Source organism: Fistularia commersonii, chromosome 15 (assembly GCF_037954325.1).
Source record: "Fistularia commersonii isolate RoL2024-O1a breed Wild chromosome 15, RoL_Fcom_v1.0, whole genome shotgun sequence".
In the NCBI taxonomy this organism is placed as follows: domain Eukaryota; kingdom Metazoa; phylum Chordata; class Actinopteri; order Syngnathiformes; family Fistulariidae; genus Fistularia; species Fistularia commersonii.
This window is the reverse complement of record NC_141298.1, coordinates 12,996,270-13,014,159: the sequence shown is the minus strand read 5'-3', so window position 1 is coordinate 13,014,159 and position 17,890 is coordinate 12,996,270. Positions and strand designations below refer to the sequence as shown.

At 36.5% G+C, this 17,890-nt stretch overlaps 1 protein-coding gene across 4 annotated transcripts; it reads left to right on the top strand.

Annotated features, from left to right (window-relative positions):
* Positions 1 to 1,412: 1,412 nt before the first annotated feature.
* slco2b1 (solute carrier organic anion transporter family, member 2B1) lies at positions 1,413 to 15,718 on the top strand. Of its 4 annotated transcripts, none has more exons than XR_015107217.1 (15): positions 1,413 to 1,517; positions 3,176 to 3,256; positions 3,850 to 3,987; positions 4,153 to 4,315; positions 4,619 to 4,840; positions 5,294 to 5,392; positions 6,543 to 6,673; positions 8,131 to 8,218; positions 8,429 to 8,593; positions 8,696 to 8,885; positions 9,103 to 9,247; positions 9,844 to 10,004; positions 11,195 to 11,245; positions 12,050 to 12,170; positions 13,456 to 13,593. XR_015107217.1 is itself a non-coding variant. In XM_086160893.1 (15 exons), the coding sequence occupies exons 2-15, from the start codon at positions 3,191 to 3,193 to the stop codon at positions 13,649 to 13,651; spliced, it is 1,950 nt and encodes a 649-aa protein (XP_086017019.1). In that variant the 5' UTR covers positions 1,413 to 1,517; positions 3,176 to 3,190; the 3' UTR covers positions 13,652 to 15,718. The 4 variants fall into 4 exon arrangements, 3 of the variants coding, with proteins under 3 accessions (XP_086017019.1, XP_086017021.1, XP_086017020.1); XM_086160893.1 differs by having other exon boundaries at positions 11,181 to 11,245; positions 13,456 to 15,718; XM_086160894.1 differs by lacking the exon at positions 1,413 to 1,517 and having other exon boundaries at positions 1,570 to 3,256; positions 11,181 to 11,245; positions 13,456 to 15,718.
* The last annotated feature ends 2,172 nt before the right edge of the window (positions 15,719 to 17,890 follow it).

Below are 17,890 nucleotides of genomic sequence, written 5' to 3'. Positions count from 1 at the left end.
AAAAAAATGAAATCCTTATTTAAACTATAAACTTTTTTTTGACTTACAGAACCGTTAACTGAAAAATAAAACAGAATAAAATAAAATCAAATAAAATAAGATAAAATAAAGGAGTTTCTAAATTCAATTTTGATTGAAAATACTTCTTTTAATATTCAAAGAAAATTGTATGGTCAGCCGCATAAAAAAAGCAAAACCTGCCGGATGTGGCCGTAAAATGCCCAGGTCTCCTCTGGACAGTTAACACTAAGTACTTAAAATCCTCCACTTTCTTTATCTCCACACCCTGCAGCCTGGACCTTCCTCTTGCGTCCCTCTCTTTCACAGACATGTATTCTGTCTCGGCTGCCTTTCATTCCTCTCCTTTCAAGGGCAAACTTCCACCTCTCGAAATTATCCTCCAGCTGATTCCTGCTCTGCAATTCTGCATATCTCTTTTGGTCTTAAAAATGGGCACCATCACACTTCTTCTCCATTCCTCATACATCGCCTCTCTCTCTAAGATCCTGTTGAATAATCTAACCAGGCACTCCACTGCCACCTCTCCTGGAAATTTCCATACCTCTACAGGTATATGAACAGGACTAAACCCCTTTCCATTCTTTATCCGCTACCTTCCTTCCTCACTTCACTTTTGCTGATCTCTGCTACATCATGGCCCACAAGTCACCTCCTCCACCCTTGTCTCCCTTTCATTTTCCTCTTCAAAGTACTCTTTGCGTCCTCTCATCACTTGTTCGCCATCTTTAAATGCATTTTCCTCTCCATCCCTAATTGCCTGAACCTGCTGCATGTCCTTTCCGTCACTATCTCTCTAGATCATTCCCGCCCTCCTTACTGTCCTACTGAGCATACAAGTCATCATATACCCTTTGTTTGGCCTTTGTTACCCCTCCATTTTCCCTGCACTGCATCTCCCCTCAGTGTCCCATATGTTCTTTGCCAACCTCTTTCTCCAGAAATACTCCTGTACTTCCTCATTCTTCCACCAAATCTCCTTATCTACATTCCTTCAAGACAACACATCAAGTACTCTCCTACTTTACTCGTCTCCCTGATCACATTAGCCGTAATTGTCCTGGTGAGAAATTTTGTACCTGGCTTCATTTTTTCCACAGAATATGTGTATTTTCCTACACAACAACAACACAAAAAAAAAAAAACAGAATTCCCTGTTAAATTTGTTTTGCCATTATATATGGATCATCTTATGCTCTGCAGCTAGACAGCAACTGCTGAGCATTAGAGAGGTGAAAAATTTAGATTTTCTTCTTATTTTTGGGCATACGCACGTTCGTTGTTCTCTTTGTTTTTGCCAAAGTGATATGATTGCCCTTTAACTTCCTTCTTTCCAAGCACCGGAGTTGAAATTCCAGCCATGCAGTAACTCCTCCTCTATCTTGGGTTTGGAACTTCAGCGCTTACTCTGAGAACTTCTGACCTGTCTTAACTGCAGGGATTTTTTTTTCTTATTCAAACAGATAAAGCGTATCAGGCCGCTGTTCTTCAGCTTCACTGTGAGTCCAAACTTCTTTTTGTTTGTGTCTTGTATCTTAAATGGCTGAACTGTTTCTTGAGGGTTATTTTTCCTTTTCATAAAAATGTAAAGCAAAGAGCAACTGACCTCCTCTGAGATGTTATTTCCTTTTTCATGGTCTCCTCGTCTGTCATAAGCTTTGTCATTGTCACTCACTATCTACCAGACAACATTTAGACATGTTGCTGCAGTGATTCTGCTTAACAAAACGTTAGGTGACATAAAAACGTAAAATACAGGCATTAGTTTAATTTTGTCAGAGTAAACTTTTACTTTTACTCATGGTGCCATCTGCTGGCCACAGAAATTGACAAACGCACATGTATGCTCTTACATGCAGTTTGGGATGCAATGGTTTTAGTTAAAAATGACAAAGTGCAAGTTTTTGACAGAACAAATATTTCACATGGTCTGATCCATTCAAACTTTTTTTTTTTTAAATTCTTTGCCTGACAAAATCTACAGGGGACTGGTGCATTCTATAATGACAGTACATCCTTACAAAAGAAAGAACACCTTATATGTTATGTAAAAAGAACGCAAGGAACACTAAAATTAACTATCAGCATCACACAGGAAGGGGCTAAGGCCACTGTAAACAAAAAACAAACAAACAAACAAGCTAAAAAAATCTAGAAAATGCAGAGACCTACATGATAAAGCAGAAAAAGCTAAAACTGGCTAAAGACAGAACTAAAATCCAAGTTCAAATCAAAAGCACGGCTCTATAGATGGTAACTCAAAGTGAAACATGGAGGGAAAAGTGGGTAAATAAATTCAATATAATAAAAAAATGCAATGTAAATCATAGATGATAAACCCAGAAAATCCTTAAATTATGGGCAATATAAGATTGACAGAGAAAAGTAAGTATGTTGTGAAAGTTTGAAAAATTAGAACAATTGGAATAAGAACAAAGGGGATGAGGAACAATTCTCTTATTTTTGCACCTACATAATGTAGAAGCAAAGGGCGTTTTTCTTTTGAAAGAATAGAATATATTAAAATATATTATTGCTTATCATTCCAAGTATGGCGAATTTTAATTTACACATATCAGTAGTAAATAAAGTGCAATCACTAAGATATATAATTATCAGAAAAATGTAAAAAAAAAAGAAAAATAAACAAGAAATAAAAATAAAGAATATAAACATGAGAAGAAGCGAAAACTAGCCGCATACAACAATGCTTACAGCAACAACACCTATGGGTATCTGGGGGAACGGATGCATGGGTAAATGAAAGAATGAATGAAAAAGTCTATTTAAGGGCAGAGATCGGTGTTAAAAAAGCCAAACAGCAGCTATAAGACACTTCAGTCAGTTGCTGAAGGAGCGTCTCAGTGCTGCAGTGACGTTCTGCATGGTGTGTGTGACGCGGTCATCAAGTTTCTACATGTTGAAACATCGTTCATGCACCTTGCAGAGCACGGCTGAATGATTTGACATGAATACGTGAAATAAACATTGTGTTTTAGAAACCTGCATGTAGAAATACGGTCATCTGCAATTAAGATTTAATGATGAAAGGTAATAAATAAATGGAAATAATTCTAGTGTACAGTTTGACAGACATGAGAATCTTTTGATTAACTTGTGGTTGTTCTTCTCCCGCATGCATTGTATTTGAAATGAGGCCGAAGACATCATCATGACCTCTGACCTGGTCCGGTCGCAGACCCCCCTGAGGCACTGGAACCCCTTCAGTAGCATAAAGGTTAGATCTTTGATTTAGAAGATGAATTTATTTTCATTGGACTTTTCAATCTCAAAAGCTAAAGTTAAAATATGCTCAATAACTTGGGTGCTTTTTGACTTTCTGAAGAGCCAAGTCACTACTGAGAGGGGAAAAAATTTAAAGTGTGAGTCATTTTATTAAACTTAATTGAAAGGATAATACTTGAAAAGTTTCTACTTTACTCTTTTATTTTTTTTTTAACCAATCTTTTGTTGTTCACAGTTTACCCTGTTTAACTGTGCAATATTTCACAACAGCTACATGTACTATATTTTTTCATACTCTTGTGCACTCCTTATCTTTCACTTGTTACCTAAAACACTTTATAGTTTATTTGTATTTCTTATTCTCCCTTTTTCTCCTTTTTTTTTTTACTGTTTATACAATTTTCTACCATTATTTATTATTGTTATATTTTTCTTGTAACTCTGCCACAACAATTTCCTTCGGGATAAATAAAGTTGTTCTTGTTCTTGTTCTTGCTCTATTATTTATGCGTCCTCAAATCCAAACTAAATCCACTAAAAAAAGTAATGTGTGTGTTTTGTTTCAAAACTTTCTCCACTTTGTAGTTCTTTGTGCTTTGTCAAAGTTTGCTGCAACTGGCGCAGCTTTTGGTGTCAGGATACATGAAGAGCTCCATTTCCACCATCGAAAGACGATACGGCCTCTCCAGCCAAAAGTCTGGCCTTCTGGCATCCTTCAATGAGGTTAAAGCTAAAAAAACTGACACACTTCTTTCCATCTAATATCAAAATCGAATATCATGACAGTATCAGCAGGTTACTGATTTTACAGGAAATCTAAATTTCCGTTTTTTTATATCAGTGTTATCACAAGTGCACTTTTCCCATTTTCTTTACTTGGTCTCTCAGGTGGGAAACACTGTCATCATCGTGTTTGTGAGCTTCTTCGGGAGTCGAGTCCACAGGCCGATGTTTATTGGTGGAGGAGCTCTGCTGGCGAGTTTAGCCTCCCTGCTGATGGCGGTGCCGCACTTCCTGAGTGAACCATATAAATACACAAATTCCATTGACTGTAAGAACAACACATTTCTTGTTTCATTGTTTCAGTCTTAGAGTATGAGGATCAAGTCGTAATTTTCTTGTCTTGGCAACTGGACTTGTATTTCTTCACTTGAGGATATTTCACCCCTAATGCTCTTCATTCCTAATGACTATAACTGGCGAGTTTTTTGGACGGGTCTATATTACGATGGCTTGTTAACTGCAGAAACTAGCCGTAAGGCGGGGTTATTATGCTAATGGGGGCATGAATATTTCGTCTTTTGACCCGAACACAAATTGCGACTTTGACTTTCTGATTGATGTTACCTGACAGCCAGAAGCGAAAACATCTCTGGACTCTGTCGGTCAGAGAACCTCACCTCGCCGTTGTCCGATCAAAGCTGCAACGAACAGGCGGGATCTTCTCAACAGGAGATCTACCCTCTGCTGCTGATGGCCCAGCTACTGCTGGGGATTGGATGTGTCCCAGTTCAACCCTTTGGCATTTCCTACATTGATGATTACAGCAGCAAGAAGAACCAACCCTTGTACATTGGTATGATCTTTGTCCTTTTTATGGATCTTGTGTGCCTTAGAGTATCTGGCAGTTTGTATCGGAGGCAGGTGAAAAATACATTTTTGCAGATCAAAAAAAATAAAAAATAAATAAAATAATGTAACATTTTTACTGTTTCCATCGTCTTGTAAATTTGCTTATCATTTGTTTCGATCAACTCTATTTATTACCTTTTTGGAGCATTATAACTAATATATTTCCTTGCCTTCAAATGATTAAATCCCTTTTTCTGTTTCTCTGGAAGCAGGTTTGACGGCTTTTAGAATTAAAACTTTTGAAAATATGTAGACATGCAACAAGCAGATCAACTCCAGATTCAAAAATGTGATTGTATTGCACACTTGAAAAAAAAAACATGCAGTGTTGTTTGAAAATAATAGTAAGACTTTATGGTGATTCTAAATCTGAAAATAACCTCTTGTGTCTTACCAGGCATCCTGTTGGCAGTGACCTCCATTGGTCCAGCTTTTGGCTTTGTGACCGGTTCTTTCATGCTGCGTTTTTACGTTGACTTTGACAAATTATCAAAAGGTAAGGAGACACGCTGGATTGATGACTGTTAATTGGTGTTTTTGTTCTCTTAAATAAAGTCAAAAAAAACATTTCCTCAGATATATATATACATATAGGACTGTATCAGAAAATTAGAATATTGTGATAAAGCTCTTTATCTTCTGTAATGCAATTAAAAAAACAAAAAATACTTTTTCATGATATTCTAATATTTTGAGATAGGATTTTTGAGTTTTCTTATGATGTAAGCCATAATCAGCAATATTAAAATAATAAAAGGCTTGCAATATTTCAGTTGAGTTGTAATGAGTCCAGAATGTATGACATTTTTGTTTTTGTAATTGCATTACAGAAGATAAAGAACTTTATCACAATATTCTAATTTTCTGAGACAGTCCTGTATATTTATATATATATATATATATATATATATATATATATATATATATATATATATATATGTATATCACTGCAATTTTGCAACAGGAACAGGAAGATTTTTTTCTCTCTTGCTGATTTTTAAAAATTTAATGTGCTACTGATTTATAATTATTTTGAGGCAGATCAATTTTTTTTATTATTTTGTCTTTATCTTTAAATATGATCATCTGTCTCTCCTTTTTTTAGTTTTCATCTCACTTTGATGTAACGAATGTAATTATATATTCATTAAATCATTTGCTATAATAGTATAGTCATGGGGGAGTACATGTGGGAGAAGAACAACCACATACTAGTGATAAAAAAATTGTAGACAAAACAGATCTCATTACATTAGTTTATACCTAAAACCATCTACAACAGACCTGGGTATTTTACAGCCACAGCCGAAATATTTTCTTTGAATATTTTAATAAGTATTTTCAATCAATATTGAATTTAAAAACTCCTTATCTTTTCCTGTTCTTTAATTTTGTATGGAGGATTACAAACAAATTATGTCGCTACAATTATATGACCACGAATGATGATAAAGTTGAAATTAAATACCCCCCAATATTTTATTTTTAAATTTTAATTTTGTTCAATTTACATGATACCTAGTTGGCCCGTGCATGAAAACTAAATAAGAATGTGGCCCGCCGGTCAAAATAATTGCTCACCCCTAATCTACAACACTAAAAGCTGTACTGTAATACAGTGTATTTTTTTGAAACTGTGTCTCCAGACCAAATCCGGCTGGACCATCAGGACCTGCGATGGGTGGGAGCCTGGTGGCTCGGCTTCCTCGTGGGGTTTTGCCTCCTCTTTCTCACTGCATTGCCATACTTCTTTTTCCCCAGGCACATGCCTATGGAGGTGAGAAATGAGCTCTGAATATTCATCTCTTCTGATAATTTAAAACCTTTTTAGAATTATTGCTGACTTAAAATTAGAATCATTGTTCATCTTGAAGACTTATTGTTCGAAGATTTACAACATTTACACATGACTGTTAATTCTGCAATCACTATTTAAAATACTAAAAATACAAAAGAAATCAAATCAAAGGAAAAAAAAAACATTTTATTCCTTGTTTGTTAATAGCTCTATTGATTTGACAATTATGATGTGAATTTGCTAAGAGTTTGTTTATTTAACTAGTAAAACATTTGAACAAACTGAGAAGGAAAGACTTCGCAACAACAAAAGCATTGATTTTTTTAAACAGTATGTTTTAAGATATGTTGTCATGACAACATTTGTGTGAATACTGCATCGACTTTTTTCTCCCGGTCCATGAAGGGACTTAATGTTTGCGTCTGTTATGGCATCATAAATGTCATCAAGAAACCACAACTGTGACTTTTTTTTTCCAAAACATTTAACACGTTTTGTCCAAATGGACTCATTCCTGATCATATTCATCCTAACATTCACCCCGAAAAATAACCTCAACATTTTCATCTATCTGCAGTTCTGCTTCCTGTTTTTTTTTTTGGTTTGTTTTTGTTTTTCAGTGTCTCGGTCTCCAAACCGCACATCATCACTGGTCTCATCACCATTGTGCACACTTTTTACTTTCATTCTTTTTATTGCACATCACCTCGACACTTTTCTCTTCCCATTCCAACCTGGGTTTTTTGCGATTCTTTTCCACATCATTTGTTGCCCTGGACTCTATTTAAAGTCCTCCTCCATCTTTATCCCTACTCCCTGTTGCCTCATTGTTCTACCTCTGTCCCTCATTTGCACACTTATATTCTCTCTCGCTATGGCTGACCTTGATTCCTCTTCTTTCCCTGACATATTTCCACGTCTCGAGATATTCCTCCATCCGTTCCCTGCTTGCAATATAAAACAAAATGACAGAGAAACAGCTTTTTCTATGGCACTCCAAGTACATTCTTACCTGTTTCTCTAATTGCATTAGCTGCAGTTGTCCAGTCATTTGGATGCTCCTCACTGTCACATATATTTTTGCATATCAAAATGAGTCGTTTTTTTCTTTATATAAAAGAGTCAGGCATTGGATAAAGATAACTCCTGATCACCTATCATTAAATGTACTTTGTGAAATGCTGTCTGAGAGAATACCAAAGTTCAACCCTGTGGTGAAAATTTGACTGAGCGTGTTTGAAGGATTTTTTAGCTAGTCTGGTCTTGTCAGTGTGCTGCAACCAAGATTTGGCAACAGATAAACAGATCCAGTCATAATTTACTAAAGAAATAGCTAAAACCAGAAAAAATACAGTCAAGATGTATGTGGCTATAACTGAATTTGAAGTCAAATAAATGGGGCTAATGGTTATTTATTTTGTTTGTCTTCCTTGCAGGATGGAACTGATGATGTGGATCTAAAACCAAAGTGTCAGCAGCAGACCAGCTCAGTCTGCAAACTCAGCCTGCTTCAGTTCCTTAAAGGTCTGTTTCTTTCCTTGTCTGTTTCCCGTTTAAAGTGTCGTCTGGGTCAATATCGAATGGTGCAATGGTGCCAAACCACAGAGTCTAAAGCGTTTTTTACTTTGACCATTCTGTGATTTGTCGAATAATGCATCCATATGCTCAATGAAGTTACATTTCATGTGACTGTCCGATTAACAAAAAGAAAGCACCATGTTTGCCGTCCTGCAGGATTTCCATCCGTCGCTCTGCGGAATCTGCAAAGCCCCGTGTATCTGTTAGTGGTTCTGGCACAAGTCAACCTTGCAGCTCTTCTGGCGGGTCTTGCAACTTTCATGTCTAAGTTCATCGAGAGGCAGTTCAACCAGACTGTTGCATTCTCCATCATGATGATCGGTGAGCATGGAAAAAAAGTGGAATGCGAGATCATTCCAGGAGGTCAATTCTGACCGGAAATGCTTTTCTTTCCATTTTTTTTTTTTTTTTTCTTTTTACAAGGAGGTGTTTGCATCCCTCTAGCAGTACTTGGCACTGTCCTAGGTGGACTAATCATGCGGAAGTTGAATCTTTCTGTTGATGGTGCCAGCAAGTTGTGTACCACTGCCATACTGCTCTGCATGTTCTCTTCTGTGCCGCTGCTGTTCATCGGCTGCCCAACCCAGCAGGTTGCTGGCATCTTTGGTACAAGGTACCAACGCCACTGGTTTCATAAGTTGCAAGAGAAATGACTAGATTTAACACCTGGATGGGGGTGCTATTATTCCTAATTTTTTGAATGCAGATTTATTTACTCTTTTATGGGATAAATTCTGCTGCTTGACTTGATTGCATCGATCAAAATCATCTTCTATATGCCGAATATTGTCTACTGTCAAATAAAAAGTAACATTTGTTTGTGTTGTCAGCGCCAGCGTCTCATCATGCAGCGCTGATTGTGGATGTTCTCTGGAAGCATTCGATCCAGTCTGTGGTTCTGATGGAATAGAGTTCAGGTCTCCCTGTCACGCTGGTTGTTCTGCAGCAGAAACCGATGGCCGCAACAAATTCATTGTAAGGAAAACTCAATTGTATTATGTGAAATTTCCCCACTTGTTATCAAACGTTTCGACGAAAAGAGCAATTCATGTAAATGATATCAAAACTACTGAGTCTATTGTTAAAAGAAATACCATCCATAGCTGTGCTGCTACCGGGGAAGTTATTTAATCAGCTAAGGGAGCAATTTATTCCTCCAGAATGGAAATCATCGCATTATTAACAGAAAACTGCCTTTTTTTCCACATGACAACAAAAGATGTTGGTATAGTCATAACCAGCCAAATTATTCAAAAGAAATATTATCTCCATTTTATTCAAATCACATGAAATGTCATTAAGGGGATCTTACAAGCCAAATGATAATCCACCCACAACCTAGTTTACAGATCAGTTACATTTTTATTTACAGTTACAGTTGAGACCTCTGGATTCAGTTAAACATTTCAAATGTTCTCTCAGGTCTTTACCATTTGTCTGTTTCCTAAGCAGACTAGACTGAATCAATTCTAGATAGTCCACTTCTGGCTCTTGTTCAGTATAGAAACATATTTTGCATGCATTCCTTCACTGAAGTCCCCCCAACTTTAATACTTTTTTTTTTTCTGCAGAACTTCACCATGTGTCACTGTGTCAGCGGTTTGAGCTCGGCTTCTCCTGGAACGTGCGGCAGCGGATGTTCACACAAACTTCTACCCTTTGTGGCTCTGTTGGGCATAACAAGCTTCATCGCTTCCCTTTCCCAGACTCCGTCTTATATCATGATTCTCAGGTATGGACACACACACACACACACATAGTAAATATTAGCACTACCATTATCTGCTTCTTATTTGATTTGATTTGAAGGAAAAAATAAATAACAGACAAAAGATTGCATTATTTTTTTATCTGTCAGTATATTTCTATTTTGAATGAATACAGAGACTATAGAAGTCTTTGCTAATAAACAAAGCTGGCCAAAGTTTTCCCGCCCGCCAAATTCTACTTAAGATTTCAATTTTTTTACATACAGGACTCAGACAATTAGAATATTTTGATGTTGTGTTTTTTATCTTCTGTAATGCAATTAAAAAACAAAAATTACTTTTTCATGATATTCTAATATTTTGAGATAGGATTTTTGAGTTTTCTTAAGATGTAAGCCATAATCAGCAATATTAAAATAATAAAGGCTTGCAATATTTCAGTTGATTTGTAATGAATCCAGAATGTATGACATTTTTGTTTTTGTAATTGCATTACAGAAGATAAAGAACTTTATCACAATATTCTAATTTTCTGAGACAGTCCTGTATATCTCAGGAGTTACACTTTTGTCATGGAATGTTTTAATTTCTATTTTAAATAGTCAACCATGCCAACCATATTGATATTCAGAGACCAATGGAGAAAAAAGTAGAAATAAAACTGTAAATTTCAGCTACAGCAATGACAATAATAATTTCATTTAAAATTAGATTTTAATGTACATTTGTCCTATGTTTTACTATTAATAGTAGAGGTTACTACTGCTCCATTATAATGTGTAAGTGTATCACGTGAGTGTGTAATAAATATTGAACCTCCACTAACTGTAATATATTTTACAATAGTGAACTACATATAGATGATCACATTAGTGTTAAATACATTTTTGTATCTCAAAATTGTATAGAAGCATAATGTTAACCTAACATAATCTGTTCGAGTGAGTTTACTTTATGTTTTGTGACATTTAATTCAGAGTTATTTACATTTTTCTGAAAATTCTGATGCTTGTTATCCCTAGCTAGTGGCTTAAAATTTCATTTTGAAAAGCTCAGACAGTTTGGCATCGGCTTGAAAGTGAGAGTCTCATTTGCTGATAAAAATATAGCTTGAAACGAGTTTTGTGGCTTCTTATGCTCTCTCCTGCTTTTCAGTGCCAATGTGCTGTATAGATACAAACATTAGTGTTAACCTGCAGGTCTGTGCCTGCAGAGGACAAGTCTTTTGCAGTGGGACTTCAGTACATGCTGTTCAGAGTCCTAGGTGAGTTGTCACACCGCATCGTTATTCCTCTTAACATTCGATTTTGCAATTTATATTTAATCCTTCATGCAATTAATAAACTCTTTTTAAATTTTGTGATTCAATGAGGACAAGGATTCACTTTCAGGTGAATCTGCTGAGACTGATGCTTGAATAAAGTTATACTCCCACATGAAAACAATTATAGAAGAAGAGAAACAGGGCTACATTTTTAAACATATATAGGGTGTAAAATACTGAAGATGAAAAAAAAGTAAGTTAACAAAATATCAAGGAAACTTAGGGGCTGCCTGATAAAGTCAATGAAAAACAAAGTTTATGCTTTCAAATGGATTTACTGTAGTGCAACCAACTTGAACCAACTAGCTTCATTACATTTTCAAAGTAATAAATGGTGGAAAAAACATGATTATAGTATTTTACATTTCAGTCTTTGTACAAACTATAATGTGACACTAAGGCATTAATCAAATGCATTCATTTTGAGTGATAATAAAACATTTGCATTTGCATCGAGAAAATCAGCTTAATAAGGATGGATATACACTCTTTGCTTTACATAAGCAAAACAAATAGTAATCTGTTATCAAGTATCTAGAATAATAGCAAGATAATATGAAAATCATGCGAAAATAAAGGTAGGTTGTAAAACTAGCAAACCAATAAAGTTCATTCGTCAGTTAAACAAGATAACTGGTGCAGTAATTAAGGAAAAAAAAAACATCAGAAAGTGGTGTCACTCACATACAAAATGATACAAATATAAACAAAACAAATATATCTGCACTGTGTGTTTCTTTGCAGCGTTCATGCCCGGGCCCGTGTTGTACGGCAGTGTCATTGATTCAACCTGCATTTTGTGGGGCCACAAGTGTGGCAAGAAGACGTCATGTAATTATTACGATCTTGACCGCTTCAGACAGAGGCAAGTCACACACTTCCCTCACATTCCCCTGTTATGGGATGAAAACTTTATAACTGTGACCTTTTAACACTGTTTTTGCCTAATTCATTTTGGACAATCCTGTTATACATGCTGCTCGTGTTCTCAGCAACACAATTTAAATGTATTTGGGAGATGAGTAAACATAGTTGAAATCAGTTTATTGAAATATGTATTCAATTGAAATATAATAAAGTTTGTTGAAACCTCATCTTGTAACATATTTAAAAGGGAGCATAACTTTTTTTGAAAAGAAACTGAAATAGAAGTATTTTTACTTTTCAAACATTTTTTTCAGTTGTTGAGAAAAAAAGTGGTTTGCAAATTCAGAAACTTAAATGACTAAATTACCAACACCACCTATGCCCCCCCCCCTCAAAAACAACACCCTAAATTGAAATACAAATAGATATTTTTTAGACACTTGTGATTTTCTTGCATTCATAATTAGATAGAAATAAAAGAATGGAATTTGTTATGCAGTTTTGTTATATCATGCTTTAAATTGCCCTCTTTTATAAATGTTTAAAACTTAATGCAGCGGTCCCCAAACTACGGCCCGGGGGCCGGATACGGCCCGCCTCCACATTTTGCCCGGCCCCTGAACAATACCAGAGATGAATTATAATGCAGGGTATTTAACCTGCAGTGGACAAATTATTATTTTTTGTTCAATTCCAAGAAAAGGCTGTTTGTCTCATCCGTCAAGAGACGGTGACTGTATTCAAAGAATACAATCTGCGCAGACACTATGAATCCCGTCACGAAGACAAGTATGATAGCTTGCAAGACCAAATGTGAGCAGACAAACTCTCGAAGTTAAAAAGTGGACCGTTAGCTCAGAAGGGTACATTTGTACTCCAAGCAAGACGCGTAGTAGAAATGGGGGTAATGTATAAGCAAAGCTGCAGCAGAAAACGAAAGCATTTTCCTTTTTTTCATTAGCACCGGATGACAGCGCGGATGTGCAACGCAGCTGCTAATTTTTAATTTGTGGAATTAGCGCAAACTTTGAAATGTGCAAACATCTGGCAGCCCTCCAAAGTCTCAAAGGGACTACGACGGGGGAGAATATTTGTGAAAAACTTGAAAAGGGTCATTTGTGTGTTTGTTTTTTTCATAGTGTTATTTATTTCATTAATAATATTACAATTAATTTTCTGTTTTGTTTTTTTTTTTTTTTTTTTTCATTTGATATGAACCTACAATATCTTGAGAGGTGTATTTTGATGTTCCCTGTTTATTTATTTATTTATTTTTTTTGCAGGTTCTTGGGTCTGCAGGTGGTGTTTGTGTGCGGTGCACTGCTCTGCTTTGTGCTGACGGTGGTGGTCCTGCACAGGAGGGCAGGTCATCAGAATCAAGAAGATAGGAAGAATAACAGTTATGAGCTGGTTGATGAACAGAGAGAACAGAGGGATGCTTCACCTGAAGACCAAGAGACGAAGGGAATCAAGACGTGAAGATGGAAATACACAAGAAGCTTGGCATGGACAGTTTTCTCAGTTGTGGTTTGAGAGTGGAAGCTGTGAATTTGTTGATAGGGTTTGTCAGATGTAATTAGCCTTTCAGCTGCTCGATGGAAACAGTTTGACCTCCTCCAAATTCCATGCATGCATTTAACAGTAGCATCTTTCACCGAATTATACGTTTACATTTCGATAATATGCACTATCAACAGACATCCTTAATGGGCTGTTCCAATTTCCCATGGATTAAGCAACAAACATGTTTAAGAATAAACAGTTTACAAACTTATTTCAACACGATCAAGATTAAATACATTTTGGATAAGATTAAGTAAGAATTGCAGATCATCATATTTTCATGCCTTACGAATGTCAGAATGTAGTTCCCTGAAAATGTTCACAATTTACAGTAAAACATGCAGATTATGGAGGTTATTCAGACCTAATTCAATAAGGAGGTCAAAACACTGGAAATCTTAGGGTGATTTGCAGATATTGCTGTTCATCTGTCAAACCAAATTCTATATTGTTTAAAATACATATTATCATGGTTTGTAAAAGTCATATTTTGGGCACATAAGGCTACTTTCTTGTGTTGTATGAAGTGATGGAGTCAAAGCGTTTTTTCAGCTGACATCCGGTTCGCTTCTCTCTGTCCTTTTTTTCCAGGATGTAGCATTCCTGCAAATCATTAATGTTATTTTTAAAGCCCACTTTTTCTAAGAACTGTTTTACACCTGTGTTGCACGGCACCAACCAATTTTTAGCTACCTGATAACAGGTGTTCCAGCCCAGGATGATTTGACAACATTCCACAATTCCTCTGTTTGTTGTTTTTGCTTCAGAAACTTATCATCCCACAAATTTTCAATGGGTTTAAGGTCCATAACTTTAATTTTGTTGGTCCTGAACCAAGATGCTTCTCACTGACGAGTGTATTTGGGTTAGTTGTCTTGTTGAAACACCCAACATGACCGCCTTTAGTATTCCGATATATGCAATCCATGATCCCTTGCAACAAATAGGCCGGGCAAAGTAAGGGAACGCCCCCATATTATGAAGCTTGCATCTTTCTATCTGGGGGTTTTCTGACAAACCGTTTTCAGTCCTTGAACCTAGAAAAGAACAATTTTACCTCTCAGTCCACAATTTTTTTTCCCCATTTCTCTTCAGGGCAGTTGATATGTTCTTTGTTTGGCACATTGTATCCTGAATGGATGGCATTCAAAAGCATTGGGGAGAATTTTATTTGACCAGCCCATCATTTTCTGCACTTCTTTCCAAATTCCCCCTCTCCAATCAACTTTTTAGTCAAAGTACACTGTTCTTGTAAACACTGTCAGAAACAATCTGTTTTTCTCAGGTTTTCAGAAATACTTTTTTTGTTGCTGGCTTTATAAAAAAGGCCACCTGATTGACAGACACCTGATTTTCACAGAATGTACATCACTAATTGAACTTCGATATTCATTCTCAAGTATAACAAACAATCGATAAACTTTTCTTCACATTTTTATTCAGACTATAAGGTGCAGTGTTTCCAGTGGATGGAAATAACGATCATTATAAGGGTTTTGAGCTTTACTCACTTTTTCAAACAGACTGCTGTTATTTTGAAAGCTGTATATTTTCACAGCATCCTGTGTGTAATGTCGGTCAAGGATACCCGACCCTTGGAAAAATGTATGTTTTAGACCTATTGCAAACAAAAATATAAAACACAATTTCACCCTTGAAAGAAACAGGTTACCTGAAAGAACTATAGTCATTGTCTGGCTCAAGTGAACCAGGCTTTTTATACATACGTTTTAACAATAAGAGGGAAAGAAATGACTGACAGACAAGTTGCTTTTTCATTAATTTTCTTTCTTGACAGTTAAACATTTGTAACACCAAATATTAGCTGGTCTGTGTTCATTCTTTACATCTAATAAAAGAAAAGCTTTTTCCTCAGAAGGACAAGGCTGACATTTCATTCAGTTATTATTCATGAATGATACAACATATACTGTAACTTCCTTGTACCTGTGGAGAAATAAATGGCATTAAGTCAGAGTCTAAGACAATGTTGTCAAAAATTATTTCACATCAATGTTGCATGGCCAGCAGGAGAAGGAGGCCGGGAAGTCACAGCAGAAAAGCATAAACAATCCACAAAAACTCATGGGACTTCAATGGCAAACAAACTAACTCTTTCACAGGCATAGCCTCTAGCCACAAGTTGGACCAGACCAAACAAAAAAAAAAAAAAAAAAAAAAATGAGAAAACACAATCCAACTTAAATAGTTAGACCACTGATTAAAATTCAGTTCAGCTTGGGAATGCCTTTCAGGTGGGGAGAATCATTGGAGCAATTAGTAGACGGGGGAAATGGATCGAATTGATGATTGCAGTGGATTTCGTGGAGTTGCTGGAAAGGGATTTCATGGAATGCTGACAGTACCCCTGCACCCTCCAGACACAACCTACTTGGAATTTTGCTCTCTGGTAAGTGATACCACTCATCCAGCGCTAGTTTGATGGCCAAGAGCTCTTTATTCCTGATGTCGTAAATGCATTTTCTTGGAGAAGGAGGTGCAGGGATGGAGACAGGATTGTTTACTCTGTGGTAGGCTTAGGATGGCTTCCACCTCAAAGGTTCAGGCATCCACTTCTGCTGTGAAGGGGAGATCAGGTTCTGCTCAGGCAGAGCGGTGGACTGCTGGTGCAGTCGGTCTTCAGCTGGAGAAATGTGTGTGTGTGTGTGGAGACTGGATTCCATAAGAGGCGCTCGGGCTTGTTGCGCAACAGGGAAGTGAGAGGGGCTGCTGTTTTGGGATGAATTGCCGATAAAAGTTATATTTACCGATTTATATAAATTCTTATAATACAAATATTCAAAGAAAACAGTTTGGTTGGGCCGCGGGCCGTAAAATGCGCGCATCTGCCGTGGGTTATTGGCACCAGTTGGCATACTGAGCCAGTGGGAAAGTCGTACGTTCGATTTGCATATTCGGTTTTGGCACAAATTTTAGATATTCTTCCTGGATCAACCCTCTGCATTCATCCAGGCTTTGGGGCGGCTGAAAAAGACGCTGGTTTGTTCCCCCTGGAAGCTGCATTACTTGAAAACTTACTCCGTTATGTTATATTGTTATGTTATATGCCATATTTGGTTACCCTTTGTACATTCTTCATGGTCTTGCAAAGTCAAAATATTGTAATACCGCACAGCAACTAGGTGGTGAACATACAAACATGTAAAAAGAATGCCTTTTTTATTCTTTGAAAAGGAGAGAAACACATCATTCATGGTAGTATTTCTGAAATATTCAAGGGACTCATTTCGACATCCTCCTGGTTAATTTTTTTTTTTTTGTCCTTCTTGAACCGGGCTGCTTTCCAAGCCTCAGGAATTACATCTGTGAGAAATAACGACCGTTGGAAATGCTCAAATCCAGACACGCCTCTTTTATGACATTTCCTGGACATGACCGATTTCATTCCACAGAACCTTCCTGTAACCTCACCAGCAAAACTGAGCTCCCAAGAAACCGAGGACTGGAAACTATTCGAACAAAGTACCATATCTCAATCTGACCTCTAATTATTTTTTCCCCGCTCTTTGTTAATCCGTGTCTTTATGTGAATGTTATCAACTTCTTTATCTTATACACACATATATATATATACTGCTCAAAAAAATAAAGGGAACACTTGAACAACACAATGTAACTCCAAGTCAATCACACTTCTGTGAAATCAAAGTGTCCACTCAGGAAGCAACACAGATTCATTTTGACTTGTTTTAAGGACATTACATCAAAGTTGGATCAGCCTGGAGTTTGTTTTTACACTTTAATTTTGAGTGTGATTCCTAATCCAGACCTCCATGGGTTGATACAATTGATTTCCATTGATCATTTTTGTGTGATTTTGTTGTCAGCACATTCAACTGTGTAAAGAGCAAAGTATTTCATAAGAATATTTCATTCATTTAGATCTGGGATGTGTTTTTTAAGTGTTCCCTTTATTTTTTTTGAGCAGTGTGTGTATATATATATATCGTATGCACAATGTTTAGACATCATTGCATGGAAATTAGAAAATTATTCAATGCTGCATTGTTCTTCCACAGAGAAGGTTTTATGGAATGTTGGCAAATGGAAATATGATCCTTTTGACCTACATTTGGAGGAGTGATCAGGCCCATTGGGAAAACATCACTCAAAATTTCTCTCATTAACCTATAA